Below are 27949 nucleotides of genomic sequence, written 5' to 3'. Positions count from 1 at the left end.
GCGACGCTTAGATTTGGAACCTGTCACCGTCACCTGACAGAGCAGCAGCGGGCTGGCGTCATATTTACACCATAGACATGATTTACACCATATCCTTCACATTTAGCGTTTAGCTGTAGCTATGCATTTGTAACAAATACCACTGCGAAGAGTGCGTTTGTGTTTACTTTCATAACTTTTTTTTTTTTTTACATTAGGTTTTGAAAGTTACTGTATTAAACCTATTTGTATTAAACCCATTTGAAAGATTATGTCAATTAGTGGAATTTAATTAAATGTACTATGCGCTATTCGCTAGATTAAAAAAAAGTGAATAAAGTCTGTCTCTATGTGAATCACACATCCACTTTGCCTTTTTAATGCCGCGTTAACGTTCCACCAACTGGTGAGACGGAGCTGGGAAACAATCTGGTTGTTAGGGAAACGAGTGGGGAAAACTGTATTGACATTGATTCACGCAGATCCACAGTCGGATTTGACATTCACTTCATGGGGCCTTGAAATGTAGACGGGATAGATTAGGCTGGTGTCTGCTCGGGTAGTCAGCTCGAGGACGGCTCAGCAGATGCTTGCTCGGGGATCAGCCAAAGTGCGGCTTTAGAGGCTATATTCGACAGAAGTGTTCAGGCCTTCCGTTTGACTAGAGGTTAAGAAGAGGGCTGTTAGATGGACGCTGTCCGCCAAGTTGTAATTCTTGGGCTCAAAAGCCTGCTCTGCTCTCCAACACTTTCCCTCTTCCCATGTACAACACTGGTGCAATTTAACTGCCGGAACGAAGATTAATCATATCCATTAGCAAAGTTCACACATCCTTTACTCAAGTAGTAGGCTACAGATAGGCCTACTCATGTTTAAAAAGACTTGTAAAAACTGTACCAGAGAACTGACTACACTTTTTTTCACTCAAGTTAAAGTAGTGTGGGCTTCACATATACTTAAGTAAAAAGTAGCCATCACTACTAGTGCTACCTTTTAGTGTCACGCCTGGTAACTGGACCTCACATCATATTAATACAAAAAATACACTATAGGGAAGCTGCTTTCGGCAGGAAACATGTTGTCAAACATGTCCCTCCTCTTTTTTTTTTTTTTTTACCTTTCACAATTATTTTTTTTGTAGACAATTATTTTTGCAACCTTTCAAAACTTTTTTCCAAAACGTTTTTTTTTTTTTTTTTTTTACACACAGTGAAAAGAGAGGGAAGAGAACAGAGAAGCTTAAAACAGAGTAAAAAGTAAAAATAAATAGTGAAGTTAAGTACAGATACCAGAAAAATCAACTTAAAAAACAACAAATAATTTGTACTTGGTCATACCAAACACCTTCTCATTCATACGGGACTGAAACGTTCCTGAAGCCAGTAAACTGGATCTGCAGAACAGATGGTGATCATGTGGACTAACCTCTACTGATCCGAAATAAAAACATTTGAAAGTCAACTAGGCTATTTTATACTTTGCATCCAGTAAACTGGGAATGAAAACAAAGAAAATAATTCAAATACGATTTATTTTTCCTTTTCTTAAAGTATAATTTTACAGTGTGCTGGGTTTGTACAGTGCTCTAAGGCAGATTGGGGGCGTATAACCATCCATGCATGTTTCACAAAAGAGCTTTTGAATTATTCAAACAAAATACAAACAAAATCAGAAGGCATATCTGATCCTGAATCGACAATTTACAACAACAACAAAAAAACAAACAAAGAAAAGCAGTAAGACGTTGCAGTCTGAAAATAAAGCATTCTTAAATGGAAGAAGTGAGAAGCCAGGGATGTGTAGTGCTCTGAGCTGGGTTCTGGAAGGATCCAACATTCTAACGCTTTCTATTCACCCCCTCTAGGGGTTCCACAACCAACGTCATCCTTCACACACTGCCGTTTACCTCCCAGGATGCTCACGGTGAAGGCAGCTGCATATCGTTCACCTCGTCCTTACAGGCCAGTTAGGGTTTTGGCAGACATTTTGTGTCAACTCCAGTCTTGGGTTTTCAACTTCCTTGGATTAATGTAAAGTACGGTTGGCAATTCCACTGAACACAATATCCAGTTTATTTTCTTTCTTTTTTTTGCGTGCATTATGTATTTACACTGTACCATAGATGATATAAGAACAATGTCAAGATAGCATTTTCTATGCATTCTTGGTGGTGGGAACTGTACTAGGACATAGAAAAACACAGCAAAATGTGTGTGTCAGCTCTGGGACACCACGTCACAGCATGGCCACACCTAGTGACACCACTCAGAGCACATAACTCTGAAAAGTATAATCACCTTCGACGTGACGGGATCAAAGTTCCTATTCAATTAACTGATACTTTGCATTTTCTTTCCATCTGGAAAAAAATGAAAAAAACAAAACAAATGAAATTCAAATAAAACAGCCTAGGAGTCTTTAAAACAAGGGCTGAGGGAAAATTCTGCAACATTTTGACAATTTCAAGAAATTGCTCCAAAAACAAAGGGAAAATAATTACAAACCACACATTCATATTACCACTGAAGCACAGTGTCTACTGGTGTCGCATACACAAGTCTTAAAGAACACTCAAGAAGACTCGGTTTAGCGAGTCAGTAAGCGTACAGGCAGTTACTCTAGAACGTTTTGTCGGTTAATGGGCGAGAGTTGTAAGACTGTGGCTGTGTTCAAGTAGGACAAGTGAAGAAAAGAAGCGAGACAGCTGGTAAGCAGCACAGTTATATTGTAGTTCTGTGTTCCATCCATTTGGAAACGAGTACAACCGCACACTGCCGCTGTAAACTGGCTCACACAGATTATACTGGTTCACTCAAAATGTCCTCACTTATAAATGACAAGCAGAAATAGTAGCTTTAGAAAACAGGATAAAGAGAGGGAAGGGAGAGAGATGCTTGAGAGAGACATAAACTTCACTTTTACAATCCAACCAAAAGCCACCCGTCTTTTGCAAACAATGTCAGTCAAGACCCCACGCGAAATGACAGCGAGAGATCTAATCACTCCAGGAAGCAGTCAGCATCCACCTCGTCAGCCCAACCTCACTCACACTCCAACAACTGGAATTCTATTCCCTCCTTTTAATTCTATATTTATTCCTCCAGACCCATTTTCATATCACAGGGGGGTGGGGTGGGGTTATCCAGGGCCAGCATGACAGCCTTCTCCCAATAAGGGTGGGGTCGAGCATTTAGGTGGAAGTTTGTTGAACTATCCACGTGAACACATTATGTACACCTCCGCCATCCCATCCAGCTTCCTGAACATCACAAAATTGTCTTTAGTCTCCATGGAACTGAAATGTCCGTATCACCATCGCCTGCAGGCAGAGCTGCACCTCTAGACTGTCAGCTCTCTGTGTGGGCCGGAGACAGAGCGAGGGGCCGGAGACAGAGCGAGGGGCCGGAGACAGAGCGAGGGGCCGGAGACAGAGCGAGGGGCCGGAGACAGAGCGAGGGGCCGGAGACAGAGCGAGGGGCCGGAGACAGAGCGAGCCAGAGAGAGTTGAATGCCTTCCATCCCCACATCTGTTTAGTTTTTTTAAAACACTACGAGCAGAACTCGAGAGCAGAATGTGGCACGGTCCGGGGTCAGAGGTGACGGGAGAGGAGTCTCCCTGGACAGTTGGACAGGAGTGCTACAGCCTCGCTCTTCCACCAGGTAACATTTGGTGAGCAGAGAAGTTTGGATGAGGATTGGAGGGTTGGAGGGGGGGGGGGGGGGGGGGGGGGGTCCTGCTGTCGTGTCGTTACTCTTTCGCCTGGACTGGGGGGGGAACTCCCTCCTCCGTGGTCTCCCAGGACTCCTGCGCTCTCTGGGGGGGGCGCTGGGGTGCGTTCATGTGCTGAGCGGCTGGCCCGGTGTAAGGCTGGCCGTGAGGGAGGTTGTTCTGCTGTGGACGGAACAAACATCCACACTTAGAGGAGAACAGGACAGGCAGGGTTAGGCTTGGTTAGGCGTGTGCTGGGTCGCTGTGAGAGAAGACTGAAGGAGGTGTGTTACCTGTTGGTACTGTGCAGGTGTGTGTTACCTGTTGGTACTGTGCAGGTGTGTGTTACCTGGTACTGTGCAGGTGTGTGTTACCTGGTACTGTGCAGGTGTGTGTTACCTGTTGGTACTGTGCAGGTGTGTGTTACCTGTTGGTACTGTGCAGGTGTGTGTTACCTGTTGGTACTGTGCAGGTGTGTGTTACCTGTTGGTACTGTGCAGGTGTGTGTTACCTGTTGGTACTGTGCAGGTGTGTGTTACCTGGTACTGTGCAGGTGTGTGTTACCTGTTGGTACTGTGCAGGTGTGTGTTACCTGTTGGTACTGTGCAGGTGTGTGTTACCTGGTACTGTGCAGGTGTGTGTTACCTGGTACTGTGCAGGTGTGTGTTACCTGGTACTGTGCAGGTGTGTGTTACCTGGTACTGTGCAGGTGTGTGTTACCTGGTACTGTGCAGGTGTGTGTTACCTGGTACTGTGTGCCAGCAGGGGGGTGGGGGTACAGTGCAGTATCCTCGGGAGGGGAGGAGTCGTGATCATCTGGAGCCTCCTGGTCATCGGGCTCCTGAAAACATCAACCAATCAAACGTACAGCGGGACGGGGTACTTACTGTAAGTCGCTCTGGATAAGAGCGTCTGCTAAATGACTACATGTAAATGTAAACGTACAGCATCAGACTACAGATACAGAGCTCGCTGCTTTGAATACAAGCATCTGCTAAATAAATGTGTTATTATTATCAACCATCTTCATCATACCAACTTCCACACACACCCACACCCACACCCCCACACCCCCACACACACACACACACACACACACACACACACACACACCTCCTCAGGGCAGAGCTCGCAGGCCTTAGCCAGGGTCATGCGTGCGCTGTGCGAGCGCTCCAGGAAGTAGCCGTTGGACGTCTCGTTGCTCTGGACGGGAGGAGACCAGTTGTTGTAGGTGTACTGGGGGTTCCCTGTGTACGGCCTCCTCTCCAGCTCGTCACCCAGCCACTCCACTGCCCACGTCCACTTACGCTTCAGGTCCCCGTTGCTCTGGAGACACACACACACACACACAAGTTGGTACAGGACTGCACTGTGTGGTAGGGTTAGTACAGGACTGCACTGTGTGGTAGGGTTAGTACAGGACTGCACTGTGTGGTAGGGTTAGTACAGGACTGCACTGTGTGGTAGGGTTAGTACAGGACTGCACTGTGTGGTAGGGTTAGTACAGGACTGCACTGTGTGGTAGGGTTAGTACAGGACAGTACCTGCAGGATCTGGTAGGCCACGGTGCAGGTACTGAAGAGGGCCACCATGCACTTGATACACTGGTAGGCTCGTTTCTGGTAGTGGTTCTTGGAGCGCTGGATGGTGTCGAACAGCCCGTCACGGTCGTCAGGGATACCCTTCAGAACGTTGTGGATCCTGAACACAGGGAGCAGAACGTATCAGCAGAGCACGGCATTGTGTGTGTGAGGGTGTGAGGGTGTGTGTGAAAAGGTGTGTGGGGGTGTAAGTGTGAGGGTGTGTGATGGTGTGTGTGTGAGGGTGTAAGTGATGGTGTGTGTGTGAGGGTGTGTGAGGGTGTAAGTGAAGGTGTGTGTATGAGGGTGTGTATGTGAGGGTGTAAGTGACTCACCTGTGTGTCTGCCAGGAGTCCTCGATGAGCAGGATCTGTAGCAGCAGGTCCAGGTAAGGCCTGAGCTCGTAGGTGTAGGAGTACGCCACCTAGAGGCAGGACAGGGAGCGGACAGTACATGAGCAGGCTGCCCCTCACCTGCCAGAGCAGGTGTTAGTGTACAGGCTGCCCCTCACCTGCCAGAGCAGGTGTTAGTGTACAGGCTGCCCCTCACCTGCCAGAGCAGGTGTTAGTGTACAGGCTGCCCCTCACCTGCCAGAGCAGGTGTTAGTGTACAGGCTGCCCCTCACCTGCCAGAGCAGGTGTTAGTGTACAGGCTGCCCCTCACCTGCCAGAGCAGGTGTTAGTGTACAGGCTGCCCCTCACCTGCCAGAGCAGGTGTTAGTGTACAGGCTGCCCCTCACCTGCCAGAGCAGGTGTTAGTGTACAGGCTGCCCCTCACCTGCCAGAGCAGGTGTTAGTGTACAGGCTGCCCCTCACCTGCCAGAGCAGGTGTTAGTGTACAGGCTGCCCCTCACCTGCCAGAGCAGGTGTTAGTGTACAGGCTGCCCCTCACCTGCCAGAGCAGGTGTTAGTGTACAGGCTGCCCCTCACCTGCCAGAGCAGGTGTTAGTGTACAGGCTGCCCCTCACCTGCCAGAGCAGGTGTTAGTGTACAGGCTGCCCCTCACCTGCCAGAGCAGGTGTTAGTGTACAGGCTGCCCCTCACCTGCCAGAGCAGCTCACTGAGCACCGTGGAGGAGAACTGGGGGTTCTCCCAGCAGCTGAAGCGCAGCAGCTTCACCGTCTCCTCAGAGTTGCTGCAGTCCTCGATGATCTTCTTCACGTAGCTCGTCCTCACAAACAGGATCTCCGCCACCAGCTGCTGCAGGGGTGTGATGGGAGCCGTGAGGCTGGGATCGCCGTAGGGGTTGGGCAGGGCGGGGTTACCTGGAGAGAGACCAGAGAGGGGAAGCATGATACATACAGTAACCAGGAGAGGAGAGGGAGGGACAGGGAGATGGGGGAGGAACAGGGAGAGAGAGAGAGACTGACCGTTGATGGAGGACTGCATGCGAGCAGACACGTCGCAGCAGCGCAGCAGCTGGGACACCACGGTGTACAGCTTGCCCAGCTCAGCGTACTGGTACTTGATGGGGGGCCCCGGGCCCTCGTCCAGGGCCACCAGCATGAAGGTGGCAGGCACATTTAACTTCAACAGCTGGCTCTTCTCTGCCAGGCCTGGAGGAGGGAGGAGAGGGAGAGAGGGATGGAGGGAGGGAGGAGAGGGAGGGAGGAGAGGGATGGAGGGAGGGAGGGAGGAGAGGGAGGGAGGCAGGGAGGGTGTCAGAGAGAGGTTCTCACACAACATGCCTTGCGTGGTTAAACAAGACACACACAGAAGCTCCCACAGGCTCGCTCACCCAGGTTGGCATACATGACGAACAGGTTGAAGTACTGCTGCAGGTGGCGCCCGTGCTCTGACACCTCCCTCCTCAGCAGGTTGAGCACTGCTCTCAGCAGGTGGTCGCTCAGACTCAGGTTATCACATGCCTGGTGGGGGCAGAGGTCAGCACGTTCTCCTGCTCACACACCATCCTCCTATTTCCCCTCTCTTCCTCAGTCCTCCATCTATCCATCCCTCCCCCTCAATCCTCCATCCATCCCTCCCCCTCTCACCTGTGTGGTGCCCCCCGGGGAGGTGGTGGGGGCGGGGCAGGGCCCGTCCTGCAGGGAGAAGTGTGCGATGAAGACGATGAGCTTGGCGAAGGCCCCGCGCACCTCTGCACTAGGACACTCCAGCAGGTGCTCTGAGAAGCGTGTGGGGTAGGAGAACAGAACGCTGTGGGAGAACCAGCAGCGGACATTCTTACTGTGGCGCAGCAGGATGCAGAGAGCATCATACCTGAGGGAGGGGGGGGTAGGATGGGCGTGGAAGAAAAACAGGTATTTTCAGTGAAAATGCTCAATCAGCACCTTTGATGAAACTGACCCAGATGAAGTGAGTCACACAGTAAGACATGCTGCTTCCTCACCAGTCGCTGGCTGGCCCTCGGACCACCTTCTTGGTGTGGAAGCCGGTGCTGAACAGGAAGCGAGCCGCCAACTGGATGCTGATCATAGCGATCTCCTCCGCCTCAGGTAACAGGTGGTCCTGACCTGAGACAGAGAGACAGAGAGAGAGACAGAGAGACAGAGAGATAAAACAGTAAGGACCACAGACACCTGTATTCTCAGGTCCAGACTGGGGGAAGGAGAGTTGAGGAGGTGAGGGCTGGGGGAGGAGAGGAGGTGAGGGCTGGGGGAGGAGAGGAGGTGAGGGCTGAGGGAGGGGGAAGGAGGAGGTGAGGGCTGGGGGAGGAGGGAGGGAGGAAGGAGGTGAGGGCTGGGGGAGGTGGTGAGGGCTGGGGGAGGGGGAAGGAGGAGGTGAGGGCTGGGGGAGGAGGTGAGGGCTGGGGGAGGAGGTAGGGAGGAGGTGAGGAGCAGCAGGACTGGGGGAGCAGCAGGACTGGGGGGGCAGCAGGACTGGGGGAGCAGCAGGACTGGGGGGGCAGCAGGACTGGGGGGGCAGCAGGACTGGGGGGGCAGCAGGACTGGGGGAGCAGCAGGACTGGGGGGGCAGCAGGACTGGGGGGGCAGCAGGACTGGGGGGGCAGCAGGACTGGGGGAGCAGCAGGACTGGGGGAGCAGCAGGACTGGGGGGGCAGCAGGACTGGGGGGGCAGCAGGACTGGGGGGGCAGCAGGACTGGGGGGGCAGCAGGACTGGGGGGGCAGCAGGACTGGGGGGGCAGCAGGACTGGGGGGGCAGCAGGACTGGGGGAGCAGCAGGACTGGGGGGGCAGCAGGACTGGGGGGGCAGCAGGACTGGGGGGGCAGCAGGACTGGGGGGGCAGCAGGGGGGCAGCAGGTACCTGGAGGAGGGTTGAGGTAGACGCTGTTGCAGGTGAGCAGTTTCTTGATGAACTGAAAGTACTCCAGGCTGTACTGCATGCGGCTGTGCATGAACTGCACGTTCTGCTTCCTCACGCTGCACTCAATGGCCCCTGGCATCTTCACCTGCTCCAGCAGGAAGAGGAAGGGGAGGTATGTGACAAGGAACAGGACAAGGGGCATACAGGTCTGGTTAAAGTGTGTGAGGAGGGGCTTAAGACCCAGTACACCATAAGGTACCTGTGTGAGTATGAATCATAAATAACCCATACACAACTTAGCCCACACAACGACAAACCAAGGTTCACACACACACACACACACACACACACCTGCCTCAATGCACACACGTGTTCAGGCCGTACCTGTCGCGGGGTGGTGGGTGGAGAGACGGTGAGCTCTGAGATGCACTTGGCGAGCTCGGCGTCGGCTGGGGCTCCTCCCTGCGTGTCCATCCTCTCGTAGAACAGGATGTAGGCGTTCCACCAGCGCTTCTGCCGGCGGTATGACATCCTCTTCATCATGTGGTCGAACACCTCCCCCATGTACTCCCCCCCAAAGCACTGGCTCTTCATCTCCTCCTCGTCGTCCATCTTGCACTCCGTCACGTCGCCGTCGTCAAACTTGTACCAGCGGTCTCTCTGGCCACTGTCGCCCCCGGAGACGTCTCTCTGGCCGCTGTCACCCCTGGAGCCGTCTCGTTGGACGATGTAGGAGTAGTAATGTCCCCCGCTGGCCTGGCCCGAGTGCACCAGCACCCCCACCAGGCGGTAGCGGGAACTGCAGCCAGGGGGCTCAGGTTCGGACGGCTCGTTCTGCTGGATCATCTGACAGGAGCAGGGAGGATGGGGGGGGGGAGGAAAGATAAGCAGGTGCACAAAAAGGAGAGAAGACAGCAGGTCAAACATCAGCACAACTAAAAGTTCTGCAGCTGCAGTCTTAACGAGGGAGCAGGGCTGCAGCTGCAGTCTTAACGAGGGAGCAGGGCTGCAGCTGCAGTCTTAACGAGGGAGCAGGGCTGCAGCTGCAGTCTTAACGAGGGAGCAGGCTGCAGCTGCAGTCTTAACGAGGGGGCGTCGGGTACCTGGCTCTCCGGGTTCCCATCGTCCCCCTCCAGCTTGGCCACGCCCGCCACGGTGTAGGGCTCCATGTCCAGCTCACGGGGGAACTCAAAGTAGTCGTTGAACTTGATGGCACACTCCCTCTCCCAATCGTAGTCGAAGCGCTTCAGCTGGATGGCCAGGACCGGGGGCAGCTTCTTAATGAGCAGCCTCTTCACCGTGTCCACCTGACAAACACAGCACCACGTCAGGCCAGGCTAGCACACACAGCACCACGTCAGGCCAGGCTAGCACACACAGCACCACGTCAGGCCAGGCTAGCACACACAGCACCACGTCAGGCCAGGCTAGCACACACAGCACCACGTCAGGCCAGGCTAGCACACACAGCACCACGTCAGGCCAGGCTAGCACACACAGCACTACGTCAGGCCAGGCTAGCACACACACACCACGTCAGGCCAGGCTAGCACACACAGCACCACACTCTGATCAGAAGGTGTATGGAGAGTGACATCCAAGTAATACAGGGAGTCAGGTTGCTGAGCGGTTAGGGAATCGGGCTAGTAATCTGAAGGTTGCCAGTTCGATTCCCGGCTGTGGTAAATAACGTTGTGTCCTTGGGCAAGGCACTTCACCCTGCTTGCCTCGGGGGAATGTCCCTGTACTTAATGTAAATCGCCCTGGATAAGAGCGTCTGCTAAATAACTAAATGTAAATGTAATACAATTTCCATATTTCCATATCTGAAGCTGTATAAGAGCAATAGAGAGAATGACGTTCACAGTTTGGGTGTTAACATCAAACAGCAGGACACTCGGATCAGAGGAGGCAAGCCACAGGTCAGGAGAAAAGGACAGGAACCTTCTTGTTGCACTTTTCACAGTGGTAGGCGTTGGCCCCCTCCAGCAGGTCTCCCTTCACGTACTGCTCCATGGAGTCCAGAAGGTTCTGGTGGTTTCTGATGTCCACGTTCAACGTGGTGAAGGACTCCTCACACTCGTACCTACACACACACACATAGCACACACTCTGATGCACTGGTACCATACATGTTTGTGTGTGTGTGTGTGTGTGTGTGTGTGTGTGTGTGTACCTGTGAGGACAGCCCTGGCAGATCTTCTGGTCGGCAAAGGAGCCCCCCAGCACCTTGCTGAGCATGGAGGCATGTCCCAGGGCCTTCAGGGCCTCGTCCAGACTGTCCACCAGGGAGTTAAAGAACTCCAGCGCATCGTGCTGCTCGCGCAGGTTCACCGGCTCCCCCCACAACCTGCAGGGGGGAGGGAGGGAGGGAGAATACAAGAGGGAGGAATTAAGGAACGGAATAACTACACCTACTGAGAGTTTGGGTTGGATAAAGGTGTTGATCTGTGGACATCACTTATGATAAAAGCTCTACGATGGAAGCAAATCAGTGACATCATGTTTTGAATTTGAAAGTCATTGAAGACTTAATATTGACATTTAAACACCACCAAATGTGTTGGTTTTTAATTCACTTCTTTAAAATTGAAATAAGAATTAATTTCAATGTTCAAGGGTTGGAAATTCAGGTTGCTCAACTTCGACAGAAACATTCTGATCCCAAAAATTCAATCAAAAAACAATTCAAGCTTCAGAAATTCAAATAGAACAAAATTCAGCTCAAATTCAAATGGTGAAACTCAGATCCCAAAAATTCGAACCAAAAATATTGGAGCTGAAAGACTTCGAGCCCAAATAAAATCAGATTTCTTTCGACTCCAATTCTTTCGACTCCAATTCTTTCGACTCCAATTCTTTCGACTCCAATTCTTTCGACTCCAATTCTTTCGACTCCAATTCTTTCGACTCCAATTCTTTCGACTCCAATTCTTTCGACTCCAATTCTTTCGACTCCAATTCTTTCGACTCCAATTCTTTCGACTCCAATTCTTTCGACTCCAATTCTTTCGACTCCAATTCTTGGGATCTGAATTTCACCTTTCGGATTTAAGCAGCCTGAATTTTGTTCTCTTTGAATTTCTGAAGCTTGAATTTGTTTTTCCTTTAAATTCATATAGCAATTTTAAAAAGAGCTGAATTCTAAACCAACAATTTCGGTGGTGTTTACATTTCAATATTAAGTATTCAATGGCTTTTAAAATTCAAAACATTATGTCACTGATTTGCTTCCATACTCTACAAATCGAATTTGACCAAAACATTTTCTAAATGAAAGAATATGATACTGGACCCTGGACTTGCGACCAAACGGGAGACGATGGTTGCAGTGTGGAACCTGATGGTTGCAGTGTGGAACCTACCTGAACTGCTTCCAGAACCCTCTGGGGACGTAGTACTGCAGCCTAGAGGCGGCCAGGTGACCAAAGATGACCTGCAGGTGGCGCAGCACCCCCATGTTGTACTCCTTCCTGTCCTCAGACTTGGGCTTGTCGTCAAACTGGTGGTTGTAGCTAAACACTTCGTCCCGAGGGTCTGCGTTACCCTGACAACAACAACACACATGACTTTGTTCGGTCCACAGTGACATACAGGAACTAGACCCTCCTATCCTGGACCCTGTCTCCTGTCTCACCCCTCCTAGCCTGGACCCTGTCTCCTGTCTCACCCCTCCTAGCCTGGACCCTGTCTCCTGTCTCACGCCTCCTATCCTGGACCCTGTCTCCTGTCTCACTCCTCCTAGCCTGGACCCTGTCTCCTGTCTCATCCCTCCAATCCTGGACCCTGTCTCCTGTCTCACTCCTCCTAGCCTGGACCCTGTCTCCTGTCTCACTCCTCCTAGCCTGGACCCTGTCTCCTGTCTCACTCCTCCTAGCCTGGACCCTGTCTGCTGTCTCACCTCGCTCTCCTGCTTCTCGTCTCCTGACGTGTCTTCGTCCACGTCGGAGCCGGTCCCCTCCACGGCCAGGATGCCGTTGCGTATGGGCGGGATCATGTAGAGCTGCTGGATGACTGAGTTCATGTAGCAGGTGGCGCCCGCGTTCTTCAGCCCCACGAAGCCCTTGGTGGGTCGCGGGCCTACGGGGGGCAGGTACTCCCACTCCGTCAGAGACTCACAGCCTGGGGGAGGAGAAGGAAAGTAGTCCATTCCATTTTGTTCAATTCCCTTTACTGACGCCTTTATAAATACAAGAAAGGTTGTTACTCTTACAATAAAAGTTCCTGAATAACTGCCGCTCCTCAGTGAATACAATGTAAGTGTAGCGTACATCGAAGGTGTTTACCTAGGTAGTACATGTCGGTGAGCGTGTCGACGATCTGCTTGAGGTTGCGTACACAGCCCACCGCCAGCGCCACCAGCAGCTCCAAGCCGGCGTTGATGGAGGCGGGGCTGCTGCACACAGGGATGGCCTGCTCTGGGGGGAACTCCCCACTCTTCATGTACTGCAGGTACACGTTAGACGCAGGGAAGATGAAGTCATCTATCAGCTCCTGGAGGGAGGGAAGGAGAGGGATGACAATTGTTAAAGCGGACAGGTGTAGCTAGGTGGTAGCTCATTTGACTGCAGATCAAGAGGTATCAGGTTCAAATCCCCCCTTGTACATCGCTTTACAGAGGCAGACCCACCTTGATGAGGTTAGCCCCTCCCGTCTCACAGCCGATGTAGAACTTCTTCTGTGGAGTCTGGAAAGAGAGCAGCTCCTTGGTGACCCCCAGGTGACCTTCCAGAATGGTCTCCTCCACCCCAGTCTCCCCCGACCGCTTCACCTCGTCCTGAGAAGACAACACACCATCACCACAACAGTCTCACCAACCAGCACACCGCACACTCCAGGACAGCCATGGTATGGGAAGTTAGAGAGTGGTCTGGGGCTCACCCTGATCCTCTTGAGCCAGGCGATCTGGTTGTTGAGCAGCACCTCGGCATTGGGCAGGTTGATGTTGCTGTTGTAGGCGTAGTTGAGGAGGTGTCTCAGCAGGGTGAAGTAGTCTCCAGCCTGCTTCGCCCGCTCCTTAGCTGTCGTCTGGAGAGATCAATACTCACACGTTCACAAGAGAAAGGCTTTCAGACAGGGTTACACCTCAACCAACACGCTCCTCAGCTGCCTGGCGTTCCCAGGCAGGAAGCAGCAGGGGAGGAGAGACTCACCCCCAACACGGTGAACAGCAGGGTTATGAAGAACAGGAGGGGTCTGTGGCCCATGCAGCACCTGGTGGCCATGAGGAAGAACTGCTCCTGGGCCATCTGCCTCACAGACCTGCACACACACACACACACACACACACACACGTCAGAGGGGTGTGAGGACGGAGTCGTGAGGGAGGAGGACAGAGAGAGAGCCAGCAAGAGAGAGAGAGCCAGCAAGAGAGAGAGAGCCAGCAAGAGAGAGCGAGACAGCAAGAGAGAGAGGGAGAGCCAGCCAGCCGTACGTACTTGCTGTGGCAGTGCAGCAGCAGATCTATGATGAAGGTCTGCCAGGCCTTCTCCTTGCTGAGGGTGTCCAGGGCCGTGGGCAGCAGGGCGAAGCACAGGGTCATGACCTCCAGGGCCTCGCAGCACACCTGCTCATCCTCCCCATCTGGCTCCTGCCCCGCATTCGTCTACACGGGCAGACACGGGTTAACACGCACGCACGCACGCACGCACGCACACACACACACACACACACGGAGTCTGGCGTCACCTTCTCGTAGATCTGGCTGATGTCTTCGTTGGAGCTGAAGACCAGCTGCACAGTGCCGCAGCCTGACGCCCACACGATCTTCTGCACTGCCCGGATCACACAGATGTCTGGGATGTACTTAGACGCCTGGAAGAAGTTCTGCTGGAGACACCGGAGGAAACATTCACATTCAGGCTTTAGGAATGAAATAAACGTTTACATTTTACCTAAAACATTTGTACAACTTGAACTATACCAATAAAACCTACCTATACCAATCCTACCTCATTATAGGTACAGTATGTATGTGTAGTTCTGTTGTTAATGTAACCTTAATGTCAAGTGTATTTAAATCTACGAGCTTGACGTTTGCGACAGACGGCCTGAGGGGGCGTGTCCTCACCTCGTCAGAGATCTGCTGAGCCAACCGGATGGCCACGTTGCGCAGCATGCACTCAGAGGCGGGGTTTGGGATGTTCTGAAGTGCATTCTGCAGCACCAGCGCCTGGTCGTGCGTGGCCTGGTTGATCTGGAAGGACAGAGGAGTTAGGCCTGGGGCTCTCCTCACACAGGGGGACGAGGGGGTCAAAGGGGGTCTGTGAGGCGCCGCTCTCCTCGGTGAACAAGTCTTACAGGGTTATTTACCGGCGAGGCTGGGGTGGTGCCCTCCACCTCCGGCTGGCACGCCTCTGCCACCGCTTTCACGTGCCCGAAGCCCACGGCGGTGAGCAGCAGCTTGGCGATCTTCAGGGCGTTGAGGTACGCCCCCCGACGGGTCTCCATGTCGGCGCTGGGCAGGAAGTTGTTCCTGGTGAGCATGCTCAGTACGAGCGGGAGCCCGCCGCTCTTCAGGAAGTTGAACTGGAAGTCGCAGGCGTCCTCTCCCAGGGTGCCGCTGGCAGGCATGAGCAGAGCGTACACCACCTGGGGGGGGAGGGAGTCACTCAGGGGGCGAGGGGGGCAGGACACATCTAGCCACAGGCGGGCTGTATTTATACTGGAGGAGCGAGCTGAACCACTTCACACACTCAGCCCTCTTCCTCCGCTACCCACCTCGGTGAGGTAAAGCACTTGGGAAGGCGAGGGGCCGAAGAAGCGAGAGTCCAGGGTGGGGCTGAGGCTGTTCTCCCCCAGCTTGGCGTGGTCCAGACAGATGGCTCGCAGGTTCTCCACCGTGCTGGTGTCTAAACACAACCACAACCAGCTAGCAGTATCTAAACACAACCAGCTAGAAGTATCTAAACACAACCATCTAGCACTATCTAAACCCAACCACAACCAGCTAGCAGTATCTAAACACAACCACAACCAGCTAGCAGTATCTAAACACAACCAGCTAGCAGTATCTAAACACAACCATCTAATAGTGAGGCCTGTGTGTATACGTGTGTGTCTGTACCTGGGGGCATGAGCTTGGTCAGTAGCCTTGCTCCGTCTCGGAGCAGGGGCATGTTGAGGGTGCAACCCAGGTCGGCCACCTGCCACAGGAAGGAGATGTAGCGCAGGTGCAGAGACATGATCTGGAGACGGGAGAGACACCACACATCTGGTTACACTGACTGTGATGTTGGTGTGTGTGTGTCTCTCTGCTTGTGTGTGTGTGTCTCTGCTTGTGTGTGTGTGTGTGTGTGTCTCTGCTTGTGTGTGTGTGTCTGCTTGTGTGTGTGTGTGTGTGTGTGTGTGTGTGTGTGTGTGTGTGTGTGTGTGTGTCTCTGCTTGTGTGTGTGTGTGTGTGTGTGTGTGTGTGTGTGTGGTGTGGTGTGTGTGTGGTGTGTGTGTGTGGTGTGTGTGTGTGTGTGTGTCTCACCACTCCAGGAAGACAGCTCTCCACCTCGGGGTTGGGGCCCTCACTGAAGTGGTTGCCGTGGTTCCCGGGTGAGCCGGTGGAGGAGTCTGAGGAGCTGTCAGGACTGGACGGCACCGTAGCGCTCACCTGGGTCAGCTTAGCTGTTATCAGCTGGGGAGAGAGGGTTCATACACCTGGGTCAGCTTAGCTGTTATCAGCTGGGGAGAGAGGGTTCATACACTTCCACAAGCCTGCTGATGCACTGTACATGTCTTCTTCAAACACAGAATGGCTTTATTATAATGGTTCGATTCCTGGCTGTGCCAAATGACGTTGTGTCCTTTGGCAAGGCACTTCACCCTACTTGCCTCGGGGGAATGTCCATTTACTTACTGTAAGTCCCTCTGGATAAGAGCCTCTGCTAAATGATTACATGTAAATTTATTAGTGTTTATTATATCAATAACAATCCACTCACCGTTTTATCTTTGAGGTTGAGCTGTCCAATCAGCTTCCTGTCGTCGGCCGGATCCACCACCTCTCCACCAATGAACAGCTCTATCTTGGTGTGCGTGGCGTTGGCCTTGATGCGGGTGAGGATGCCCCTCCTCACAGAGCCGATGGTGTCGTTGGTGTGGGACCAGATGTCCAGGTCGTCCACCTGCCGCCCCTGGTTGGGGAACCGCACGATCAACGTGATGTGCTTCCCCCGGAACGCCCTGGGGGGAGGGGGGCCGAGAGAGAGAGAGAGAGAGAGAGAGAGTGAGAGTGAGAGTGAGAGAGAGAGAGAGAGAGAGAGAGAGAGAGAGAGATGGTAGAGAAACAGAAAATACACGGTTGGGCCAAGAACAGTTTAAGTCTAGATTAATAATACGTTAATTTTTTTCTAGTTTATTTTTTATTGGTAAAAGAAATGTGCAAGATGCTGTGTGTGTGTGAGTACCTGGACATGGGCAGTATGCTCCTCTCCTCATGGTAGTCACTGTCACACTCGTTGATGTACTCCTTCAACACGTTGAGCACTCGGACCATGCGGATGGCTTCCTGGCGGGCACAGTTGATGCTGTCCTTGTCTCGGTCCAGAACACACAGAGTGTCGTACGATGCCTTCAGGCGGTCGAAACACGACTGGATGAAGTCCTCGTGGATCTCCACCTGGGTCACACCAACCAGGGTTAGGGTTTGGGCTCAGAATACCACTGGCTTTCACTGGAAGTACAGGCGCTTGTGTGTGTGTGTCTGTATGTATGGTTTATTTGTAAATGTACATCTGCAATTGTATGAGTGTGTATCTGTGGGTGTGTGTATCTGTGTTACCTGGTTGACCTGCAGCTTGGGCCCCAGGTTGGTGTAGATCTCTTTCAGGAGGTCGATGGCTCTGCTGGCGATGTCGTCGCTGCCCTGGATGACCACCTGGAGAGAGAGCACATCAGTCTTGCTCCTCCACAACACACACTCACTTCTACACCACCCTACAAGTCCCTATCCATCCACAACACAGACTCACAGGTCGAGCCACAGGTAGTCCACAGTGAGAGTGTGTGTGAGACTGACCTTCCACAGGTAGTCCAGTCCGATGAGCTCCAGGTCGTCCATCATGTAAGCCCTGCGCTTGGCCACCAGCTTGCCCTCACGGCAGTTGACGGCCTTGAAGAACCTCTCGAAGCACTTCATCCCGTTCTCCGTCAGCAGAGACGGGTCCAGCTGCAGAACATTGTTCTCAAAGAAGTCCTTGTTGATGTCTGGGTCCAGGTCAGGTTCGTCGCCCATCAGCTTGGAGTACCTGGTGAGAGGGGTCAGGGGTCAGTACACAGGACACACCTCACAGGCAGGCTGTTACTATGAGGGTGTGCGTGTGTACCATTTGAAACAGGCCTCGCGGTCACACAGGAAGACAGCGCTCTCAGCCAGACACTTCCAGATCTGCTTGGCCTGGGGAGCACAGAGCCACAGCTGGCCATCCTTCAGCAGGAACCTGGAGAGAGGGAGAGAGAGGGGGGGGGAGAGGGGCAGACATGGACAAAGGTCAATACTAACACACCACTGACTAACCATCGTTATCACAACCAGCAAAGCTGGTCACAAGCCAAAACACAGGCAGCTGCTCACACAGAGTCCATAACACTCCCCCCCCCCCCCCCTCCTCACCTCAGGAAGTTTAGTCTTTCCTGAACTTCCTGTACGTGGCTGTATCGGCTGCCCACCCTCACGTTCTGGGGGTCGAAGTCCGCATGCTCTGCTGTGAGAACCAAGGGAGAACCTGGGAGTTAGACACTGGCCCCCTACTCTCCCTGCCCCCCCCGCTACAGCACCTGCTGTTCCTGCACCCTGACACCCCCCCCTCCTGCTACAGGACCTGCTGTTCCTGCCCCCCCCCCGCTACAGCACCTGCTGCAGACGGGGAACCAACCTTTGGAGAACTGGCGCATGGTTTCCATGTAGGCAGACAGGTTCTCAGCCACCAGGGTGACCAGCGCATGGTTGTGCTGCAGCTGGTTGATCAGGTCGTGGCGGTAGAACACGTGAGGACTCCTCTGGGTCTGACTGCAGGGGAGGAGGGGAAGAGGAGAAGAGGAGGAGAGGAGGAGGAGAAGAGGCAGGAGGAGAGGAGGAGAGACAGAGGAATCCAGTGAATACTGACATCTTAACTGATTTGAAAGCAACCAGTGTTGATGTTATCTACTTAGACAAGTGTCTATACATGTGAAGCACCATGACAGGCAGAACTAAAAAAGCTCTAAAGTGTAGACTGATGAATAGATAAGAAAGATAAAAGGATAGAGAGAGAGAGACACTGCATTCATCCACTAGGGGGAATTATAGCGTACTAGCAGCGTATCAAAAACAGTTACACACAAACTAAACACTGCAGTGTGTCAAGACAAGTTACGCTCAATGTATCCAGTTGCACACGTCAGGATGATGAAATACGCCATCCTCTGTGTCATGGACATCAGGACCAGGAGGGACCCCCTTCCTGTGGCCTCACCTGAGGTTCTGTGGCGCCTCTCCAAACAGGCTGCAGATCTCTCTGATCTGCTTCAGGGCCGGGATCACCCACTTCTCATTGGTCCGGAGCTCCTCGATGAAGCGGTCGATCCACTGGATCTTCTGGGTGTCTCTGTCCTGCAGACGTGGAGACGGAGGGATGGAGGTGAGACGGGATGGAGGTGAGACGGGATGGAGGTGAGACGGGATGGAGGTGAGACGGGATGGAGGTGAGACGGGATGGAGGTGAGACAGGATCATGTTCTCTCTCAAGGCCTACAGCCTCTACATGGAACAGCTGGATGCATCAGTCCAGGGTCATGTGGCAGGCTGGAGGTACCTGAGAGCAGCTGTAGTCCAGGATCTTGATGTGTGCGCTGAGGGCCTGGTCCATGATGTCCACAGGGACATCGTCGCTGTGTGCCAGGTTCCACAGCAGGTTGAGCACCTTGTGGGCCATCACGCCATCCTTATCGTCCTCCGCCAGGCGCCTGATCAGCTCCAGCAGCTTCTCACGCTGCTTCTTACTGGCGCTGGTCCAGCTGGCCTGCACAAGCACACACACGCACTGAGGTTAACTAGGATGGTGTGGTGATGCAGGGTGAGGGACTAGGATGGTGTGGTGATGCAGGGTGAGAGAGTAGGATGGTGTGGTGATGCAGGGTGAGGGAGTAGGATGGTGTGGTGATGCAGGGTGAGGGAGTAGGATGGTGTGGTGATGCAGGGTGAGGGACTAGGATGGTGTGGTGATGCAGGGTGAGGGACTAGGATGGTGTGGTGATGCAGGGTGAGGGAGTAGGATGGTGTGGTGATGCAGGGTGAGGGAGTAGGATGGTGTGGTGTTGCAGGGTGAGGGAGTAGGATGGTGTGGTGATGCAGGGTGAGGGAGTAGGATGGTGTGGTGATGCAGGGTGAGGGAGTAGGATGGTGTGGTGATGCAGGGTGAGGGACTAGGATGGTGTGGTGATGCAGGGTGAGAGAGTAGGATGGTGTGGTGATGCAGGGTGAGGGACTAGGATGGTGTGGTGTTGCAGGGTGAGGGAGTAGGATGGTGTGGTGATGCAGGGTGAGGGAGTAGGATGGTGTGGTGATGCAGGGTGAGGGAGTAGGATGGTGTGGTGATGCAGGGTGAGGGAGTAGGATGGTGTGGTGATGCAGGGTGAGAGAGTAGGATGGTGTGGTGATGCAGGGTGAGGGAGTAGGATGGTGTGGTGATGCAGGGTGAGGGAGTAGGATGGTGTGGTGATGCAGGGTGAGGGACTAGGATGGTGTGGTGATGCAGGGTGAGGGAGTAGGATGGTGTGGTGATGCAGGGTGAGAGAGTAGGATGGTGTGGTGATGCAGGGTGAGGGACTAGGATGGTGTGGTGATGCAGGGTGAGGGAGTAGGATGGTGTGGTGATGCAGGGTGAGGGACTAGGATGGTGTGGTGATGCAGGGTGAGGGAGTAGGATGGTGTGGTGATGCAGGGTGAGAGAGTAGGATGGTGTGGTGATGCAGGGTGAGGGACTAGGATGGTGTGGTGATGCAGGGTGAGAGAGTAGGATGGTGTGGTGATGCAGGGTGAGGGAGTAGGATGGTGTGGTGATGCAGGGTGAGGGAGTAGGATGGTGTGGTGATGCAGGGTGAGGGAGTAGGATGGTGTGGTGATGCAGGGTGAGGGACTAGGATGGTGTGGTGATGCAGGGTGAGGGACTAGGATGGTGTGGTGATGCAGGGTGAGGGACTAGGATGGTGTGGTGTTGCAGGGTGAGGGAGTAGGATGGTGTGGTGATGCAGGGTGAGGGAGTAGGATGGTGTGGTGATGCAGGGTGAGGGAGTAGGATGGTGTGGTGATGCAGGGTGAGGGAGTAGGATGGTGTGGTGATGCAGGGTGAGGGAGTAGGATGGTGTGGTGATGCAGGGTGAGGGACTAGGATGGTGTGGTGATGCAGGGTGAGGGAGTAGGATGGTGTGGTGATGCAGGGTGAGGGAGTAGGATGGTGTGGTGATGCAGGGTGAGGGACTAGGATGGTGTGGTGATGCAGGGTGAGGGAGTAGGATGGTGTGGTGATGCAGGGTGAGGGACTAGGATGGTGTGGTGATGCAGGGTGAGGGAGTAGGATGGTGTGGTGATGCAGGGTGAGGGATCTCTTGCTCACCTTGAAGCAGTCGAACAGATGGTCCAGCTGCTCAGGGGAGAAGTCCCAGGCCAGCTTGGCCAGGAGGTCATGAACATTCTTCACTATCGCCTCGTGTTTCCCAGCCTGACAGACACGGGCAGGGAAATCAGGACTACACGCTTTTATACTGATTCTGGTTGCACCAGAAAATGGGCGTTTGTATCTTTCTAAATCAGCCTTAGAAAACACTCAACCATACTTTTGGATCAAATACAGACAGATAAAGTAATTTGTGGAGGGAGAAGTTTTGACGGCGGGGGTAAACAGGAGAGGGGAGGGTTGATGGTGGGAAGGTGTCCCTGGGCAGACGTCTGCTCACCTGAGCCGCCCAGATGCTGTCCAGGTCCTGCATGGTGAGAGCCTTCTCCTTGATGACGAAGCGAAGGATCTTCTCCAGCTTCTCCACGTACTGCGGCTGGTGCAGGCTGTCCCTCAAGACGATGGACAGGATGTGGTTCTGCTGGATCCACTCCTGAGAGAGACAGAGAGACAGAGAGAGAGAGAGACAGAGAGAGGGCGAGATACAAACATGAACACAACTCTCTATCAGTGGTGGCTGCTTAATACAGCATTCAATTTCATCCAATGATACGTTGAATTTGACGACACCCGACCTCAAATATCAGGATTCAAAACTTCAGACTTCCCAGAATGCACTGTGTTTCCCCGTCCTATAACAGAACACGAGTGTTTCCTCACCGCCATGCGTTCAGCCGTCAGCCACTCCTCCTCCTCGGGGTTGCCATGGCGATGTGTGTAGTAGGACACACTGGAGATGACCTTGTTCACCTCGTTCAGAGCGTTCATCTTGCCGTTGAAAGAGGAGATCTGCAGTAACCTGGATGACCAACCAATCGAGGATGTCAAGCACGAGCCAATCAAAATGCAGAGTGACTGATGAACAACCATCACCTGACTCAGGGGTGTAGGGGCAACATGTCCCACTTTTGAAAAACAGAAAAATCTGTTTCCCCTCACCCACACTCAGAAAATCTGATTTAACGGCATATTTATCCACAGCTTAAAAAAAGCTGTCTCTCCCACGTTTGAAAACAAACCTGAGCTAAAGATAAATAATAACGATGAAAACCTGAGGATCATCTTCAGGCGGAAGATCTCCAGGTTCTTTACGGTCTCCTCCTGGCCGGGGACCCTGGACGCCAGATTCTTCAGGGACTTGATGATCATGGACAGAGCGTCGTTCTTGGCCTCGTTCTTAGCCTCCTTCTTCAGCTCCTCGTCCGTGAGGTTCTCCAGGAACTGAGGGACCATCTCGATCACCGGGAGGAAGAACTTCTTCACCGTGTGCAGCGTGAGGAACTCGTAGCACTGCCCGAACGGTCTGAACCACACACACACACACACGTCAGGAAGGAACATTTAAACGGCAGCGAGGGGGGCCAGTGTGGTGTGTTTGAGAGCGTACTTGATGAGGGCAGCGATGATCTGGACGTTGAGGGCCTGTCCACTCATGAAGCGATCGTGGAGGGTCTGAAACCCGTTCAGGGTTCCAAACTTGTTGATCAGATCCACCAGCCAGCCCTGAGGGAGAGCGATGTGACACAGCGAGAGGATGACTTCTACCACAGAAATATGTTTTTAAGGTTTTCCCAAATTAATCGAATGAATAATTATGATTATTATTCAGTGAACAAAGAAAGTTCCGTCTGTCTATGTGATGCATTTACTGGAAGGTAAATGCTAAATAAATGTCAATCCTAAATGGACAATAAAATGTTATCGACCCTTGTACTGACCCCTGCCCCTGCCCCTACCTTGGGCGAGCGGGGGTCAGGGGGGCGCGCGTACAGCTCGTCGTCGGCCAGCGTGGCGCCGGCAGGGACGGTCTCAGAGGGCCGTGTGCCGTTGTAGATGTGGAACTTGCAGTGGGGGTTGACGGCCATGGCCAGCAGCTCCAGCAGAGGAAACCAGTCCTGAGAGAGCTTGCTCACACACAGCTCCACCAGGCGGTGGGTATTGTTTATGATGCATCTCTGCGGGAGAGGAAGAAAATCATCTATTTTAAAACATTTAAACAATTTTATTTCGAGATTTAGATGTGAAGTCAAAGGTTGTGTCTAGCTCAAAGGTTGAGTCCACCGGCTCCAGCTGGTCTGGTACCGGCTTGTCCTCAGCCTCTACAGCAGCAGTCTGAACTCTGACTCCAGACTTACGTGAATCTCAAACTTCCACCCGCTCACAGCCTCGTCTGTGAGGATCTTGGTGAAAGAGATGGTCAGGCCGTCACGGAAAAACCTCTGGCAGGCCTCACACTTCCCATCCAGCCCTGAGGACACACGGCACGAGGTTCCACAAACAAGAACAGTACAAAAGTGTGTGCCAAAAAAGCTCTCATCAGCAACCTACAACACTACCATGGGTTCTGGGTCAGTGTTCCTGCCCATCATGCACAACACACAGACACTTACCTTTTTTACTAAGGTCGATAGCAGCTTCAAGTAGGACCTCTAACTCCCCCTTTGGTAGGACTGGTACAACCCAGCGAGGCCTGAGCAGGGAGAGCAGGTCAGACCAGGGGGCACAGGCATGGACACAAACACTACAGCCTATACTTGGCAGTGTGTGTGTACCTGTTGATCATGTCATCCAGCTTGGCCAGATCTGTGTGGGGGAAGGCTGGCTCGTCCTCCTCCAGGGCGGGGGCGGCGTCGCCCTGGCCCTGCTCCTCCGCTGGGCTCACCGGGGAAGGCTCCGTGGACGAGCTGGGGGACGCCGTCTGGAGAGCACACACACGTCACGTCAACACACACATCAAGTACACTCACACACGCCCACAACACCCCCACACACACAGAGACTCGCCCTCACCTGGTTCTGTGGGGGAGGGGGCGGGCTCTGAGCGTCAGGCGCCTGGCCCTGGCTGTCATTGCCGCCGACAGGAGAGCCACGGGTGGTGGCCGTCATGCTCGCCACGGGGCAGATCTTGGCAATCTTGTCCGCTTTAGGAGGCCCTGGCCTGGGGAGGAATCACTGCCTGCTCCTGGGCAGGGACGGAGAACCTGCGGCCGGCTGCGAGGGAAAGCTCCACCTGAGGGCCAGCGTTGGCTGCAGAGAACATCGCAGAACCTGAGACACAGACAGGAAGGAAGACATGAGAGCTCTGGAGAACCTGAGACACAGACAGGAAGGAAGACATGAGAGCTCTGGAGAACCTGAGACACAGACAGGAAGGAAGACATGAGAGCTCTGGAGAACCTGAGACACAGACAGGAAGGAAGACATGAGAGCTCTGGAGAACCTGAGACAGACAGGACGGACATGAGAGGTTTCATGTTTGTCAGTCCTCCACAGGTGTGAGGTGTGGGACGTGTGTGTGGGAGGTGAGGGCTGCTTCCTGGTCCTTCTCCTAATAATGGCACAACAGGTGCCCTCAGTCCATAAGCCAGGTGCCCTCAGTCAAGTCCCTAAGCAAGGTGTGTTTCAAACCTGCTTCCTGATGCCATCTCTGACATCATGTATGGAGGCTGAAAGCCTGGTCTTGCTGGGTTATCAATGGGGTAGGCAATTCCCCTGTTAAACCACTATCGAGATCAACAGGGTGAGAATCGGTCAACAACACAGACACAAACATGGAGTCGTGCCCAGACACACGCCCACCTCCAGCCTAGTGTTACCTCTCCTATTTCGACTTCAGCTTTGAGGTAGACTGGCCTGGACTTTCACCATACACCACACCAAGCTATTTATAGTTGTCTGTCAAACTGGTCCAGATAGCTGTGCAACAAATTGGTTCATTCAGCCATTGCACCAAACCCTCACTGACCGTGCTGGCAGGAGAATTAAAAAGTAAATGGGAGGGACTCAATCTGTCAATGTGAATTTTAAAACTGTTAGCCAACGTATGAACTTTGGCCTCCTCCTTTAGTTATCCATTTGTGTAGCGCAAGTTAGCTAGAGAACTCAGTACTAAACAATTGTCTAAACTCACTTTAACTTTACTAAAATCAAATGGCAACACAGGACAAGTCTTGAAATCCTGTCAGTCATGACGGTTCTCTGGTCTGAGACTATCTCGAGCACCGCTTCCTGTCTGCTGCTAAAAATCCAGCTCAGTAACTCTTTCTGGAGCACAACGGACGCAGTGGACCGTACAATGTTTTTGATGCAAATAACAGTGACGCAAAAGACACAAATAACAGTAAAGCTGATAACTGTTTCACCTCTAACCCAACTGTTACAACTGTGGGCGCTTCTGGAAGGAAAAGGTATCGAAGATATAGCTTATCCTAAGATAGGCAGAGAGTTAGAGATAACCCGTCTACCCCTCTCACAGACTGCAGATCCTGAGAGCAACCCAAGTCCAGGAGAGCTCACCTACAAAATGACTCAGATTTATATTTAACTATGTGGGCAGTTTGCAAGTTTGACAGGTAGAAGTCTGCCCTCGAGAGAAGCTGGAGGAGTCATACGTGTTGTAAACTAGTCATACGTGTTGTAAACTAGTCCGAAAGAAAGTGTCCCACGCAGATGCTAGGAAGACCCCATAAGATTCTATATTTTGATTTGAAACATACGAGTTTGGACAGGTTTATTTTGCTTTAGGCTAACCAATGTCCTATTGCTCCGTTTGCCCTTGCCACTAATGAATGGGCTTCAGTGGGCCACTCTCTGCACAAGAAGATACAGTAAAGTGGAAATGATGATACTTCGCCTATAGTGTTGCCACTGCCAGCAGTGAGGCTTGTAAAGTCAGCTGATAAGACCTGCGGTTAGGAACTGGTAACACGGGTTTCTGTGAGGCAGAGATCAAAACACTCATACATTTCAGGACAAAAAACATATGATTGTTGGTTTAACTCTCACTGCGTTTGAGACAAATTGGTGAGTCACAATGATAGACAACGGAACTGACGGAACGGAAACGTTAGTGCTAAACCAGGCCTTGCTAGGACTGGCCTGCAAAGACCATTTTTAGGCCTGCAAAATCGTCAACATTTTACCTATATATTTCAGACAGCATTAAAGTGTCATGCTATCTGCACAGTTTAATGCCATTTAGTCCAACAGTTGGCTGCAAGTTACAAATGAGCCATTCTCAAAGGTAAACACTGTGCAGACTATTGCCTGGTAATGGCTGAGACGTGTGAATAACTCATGTCGGTACTAGCAATTCCAATCACGAACACATTCCCTTATCGCTACATCTGTCTAAATATATAAGCCACTAGCCAACCAGCATCTTGAGAATTTTGCAATGGGCTAAATATAACAATTGATAATAGGCTAGTAATACACTGTAGTTGCCATATTCTGTAATTACTCTATGAAAAATGTTATCTAGCTATGCAAAGTACGCGACGTTAACACAAATGTACAACACTACAGATATGTTAAACGTGGCGATCTAGCTAGCACAACGGTCGATGGGGTATTAACACCGAGCCATTTTAATTTTATGTAACATCCAGCTACAAATAAAATATATTGGAAGAAAAACTGCACCACTAGCTAACGGTAGCTAATGCGTTAGAAATGTAGCTAGCCAGTTAGCCAACTTTATAAACCATTGTCAACTGTCAGGTTGCTCCCACAAGCATGTTAACTGAATTTCAAGAAAACATCCTAGTACTGGTCAGTCTTATCTGAGCGTTTTATAGCTAGAAAACCAAAAGGCCAGAATATGGTCGCTGGTACAACTAGCTGCGCCAAGACAGGAACGAACTGTTAGCGCTAGCTAGCACGGCCCAGCTGTAGATCATAACAACCGAACCAGCAGCAGTAGCATCGGGCCTGCTGCTAAAGCACTCCCTCTCGCCTGACATAACAATCAAGAGGCCACCGCGTTTCATTGAGAATCGGACACGTAGCTAGCCATGGCGTTAATAACTGTGCTTCGTTTACATGATGAAGCTGGCCAAGCAAGGCATGTGTGAACTGACCTTGAACACATTTACACCCAAGCTCACTTGATTACTATATCCCATTCCCCAAAGCAAACATGAACAGGTTAGTATGGGAAGACGTCAGCCATTTTACCACACTAATAAAAATACAGACAGCTGGCTAGTTAGCCGTACAACCGGCATGCCAGCATTAGTTTTTTTAATAAATGTTGCGAAACTTGCATTAATGTCGTTTGACAAAGACTAGCTAGCAAGCTACGAGCTCTAACTCACGACATTGACTTTGAATTATGTTTCTTCTGTTGATACCAGGTGTAGCTAGCAGTGAGCTAGCTAACCACTTTGCTAGGCTAACAGTGTCGCTAGAAGCCTGGATAGCTAACAAAGACAATTTTACGTTGGTCTAGCTAGCCTGCTGCTAACTAGCCAGCTAGCCGGCATGCTACAAGGGCTAGCTAGCTGTCAATAACATCACACTATCAGCCGGTTAGCAAACTGTGCTAGGCAGCTAGCAAATGTTTCTTACCAGAATTTTGATGTGATGTCTTCTGTTCACGTATTCCGTCTATGAATCTTTTTATTTCATGTTTTGTTTATCGGCGTTTATCATGTAAGATTTCTAGGTATGCACTGGGTTTGCGAGCTAGTATGCTATCTCGCTTCCTTGAATTTTTTTGTCTGCACTTGGGGTGTTTTTCCTGCGTCATCATCGACCCCCCTACTGGTTTAGCTCCACTTCTGACAGTTTCCTACAAGTCAGTTGGCTATGCAAGTTAATATGCCGACAGAATCACCAAACGTTCGCTTTCTTTGCTTTACAGACGAAAATAAGTTTAACGTATTCTTATTAACAAAATATAGTGCTAAATAGTGTATACAATGCTTACGCTCATAGTACAAAATTATTTCAAAGGTGGTAGCAAACGGACTACGCTCAAAACAAAAGACAGTCAGTCGGCTAGTAGCCTACTGTCAGGTACAGGTTCTCT

General features: G+C 52.0%; 1 protein-coding gene across 15 annotated transcripts; it reads right to left on the bottom strand.

The window, feature by feature from the left end:
• Positions 1-1493: 1493 nt before the first annotated feature.
• On the bottom strand, positions 1494-27649 carry LOC136965742 (ubiquitin carboxyl-terminal hydrolase 9X). 15 transcript variants are annotated; one of them, XM_067259919.1, is made up of 48 exons: positions 27487-27649; positions 23926-24183; positions 23688-23833; positions 23526-23605; positions 23271-23383; positions 22854-23090; positions 22523-22638; positions 22187-22438; positions 21796-21934; positions 21416-21568; positions 21076-21180; positions 19276-19482; positions 18937-19073; positions 18358-18491; positions 18096-18186; positions 17809-17922; positions 17502-17730; positions 17265-17360; positions 16891-17102; positions 16426-16666; positions 15969-16118; positions 15561-15681; positions 15215-15345; positions 14795-15085; positions 14565-14690; positions 14183-14323; positions 13933-14099; positions 13648-13756; positions 13376-13522; positions 13125-13271; positions 12781-12988; positions 12396-12616; positions 11860-12041; positions 10671-10844; positions 10439-10580; positions 9598-9801; positions 8879-9340; positions 8495-8639; positions 7618-7741; positions 7262-7487; positions 7006-7135; positions 6638-6823; positions 6312-6532; positions 5604-5692; positions 5233-5389; positions 4802-5014; positions 4434-4529; positions 1494-3871 (listed from the first exon to the last, which is right to left on the bottom strand). In XM_067259919.1, exons 2-48 carry the CDS (start codon positions 24019-24021, stop codon positions 3728-3730), a joined length of 7752 nt encoding a protein of 2583 aa, XP_067116020.1. In that variant the 5' UTR covers positions 24022-24183; positions 27487-27649; the 3' UTR covers positions 1494-3727. The 15 variants fall into 15 exon arrangements, with proteins under 15 accessions (XP_067116020.1, XP_067116023.1, XP_067116019.1 ...); XM_067259922.1 differs by having other exon boundaries at positions 1494-3868; XM_067259918.1 differs by having other exon boundaries at positions 1494-3875; positions 4435-4529.
• Between the last annotated feature and the right edge of the window lie 300 nt (positions 27650-27949).

The sequence above is a fragment of the Osmerus mordax genome, chromosome 22 (genome assembly GCF_038355195.1).
Source record: "Osmerus mordax isolate fOsmMor3 chromosome 22, fOsmMor3.pri, whole genome shotgun sequence".
Lineage (NCBI taxonomy): Eukaryota > Metazoa > Chordata > Actinopteri > Osmeriformes > Osmeridae > Osmerus > Osmerus mordax.
The sequence above is the reverse complement of the archived record's forward strand: the minus strand, read 5'-3'. Positions and strand labels throughout refer to the sequence as shown.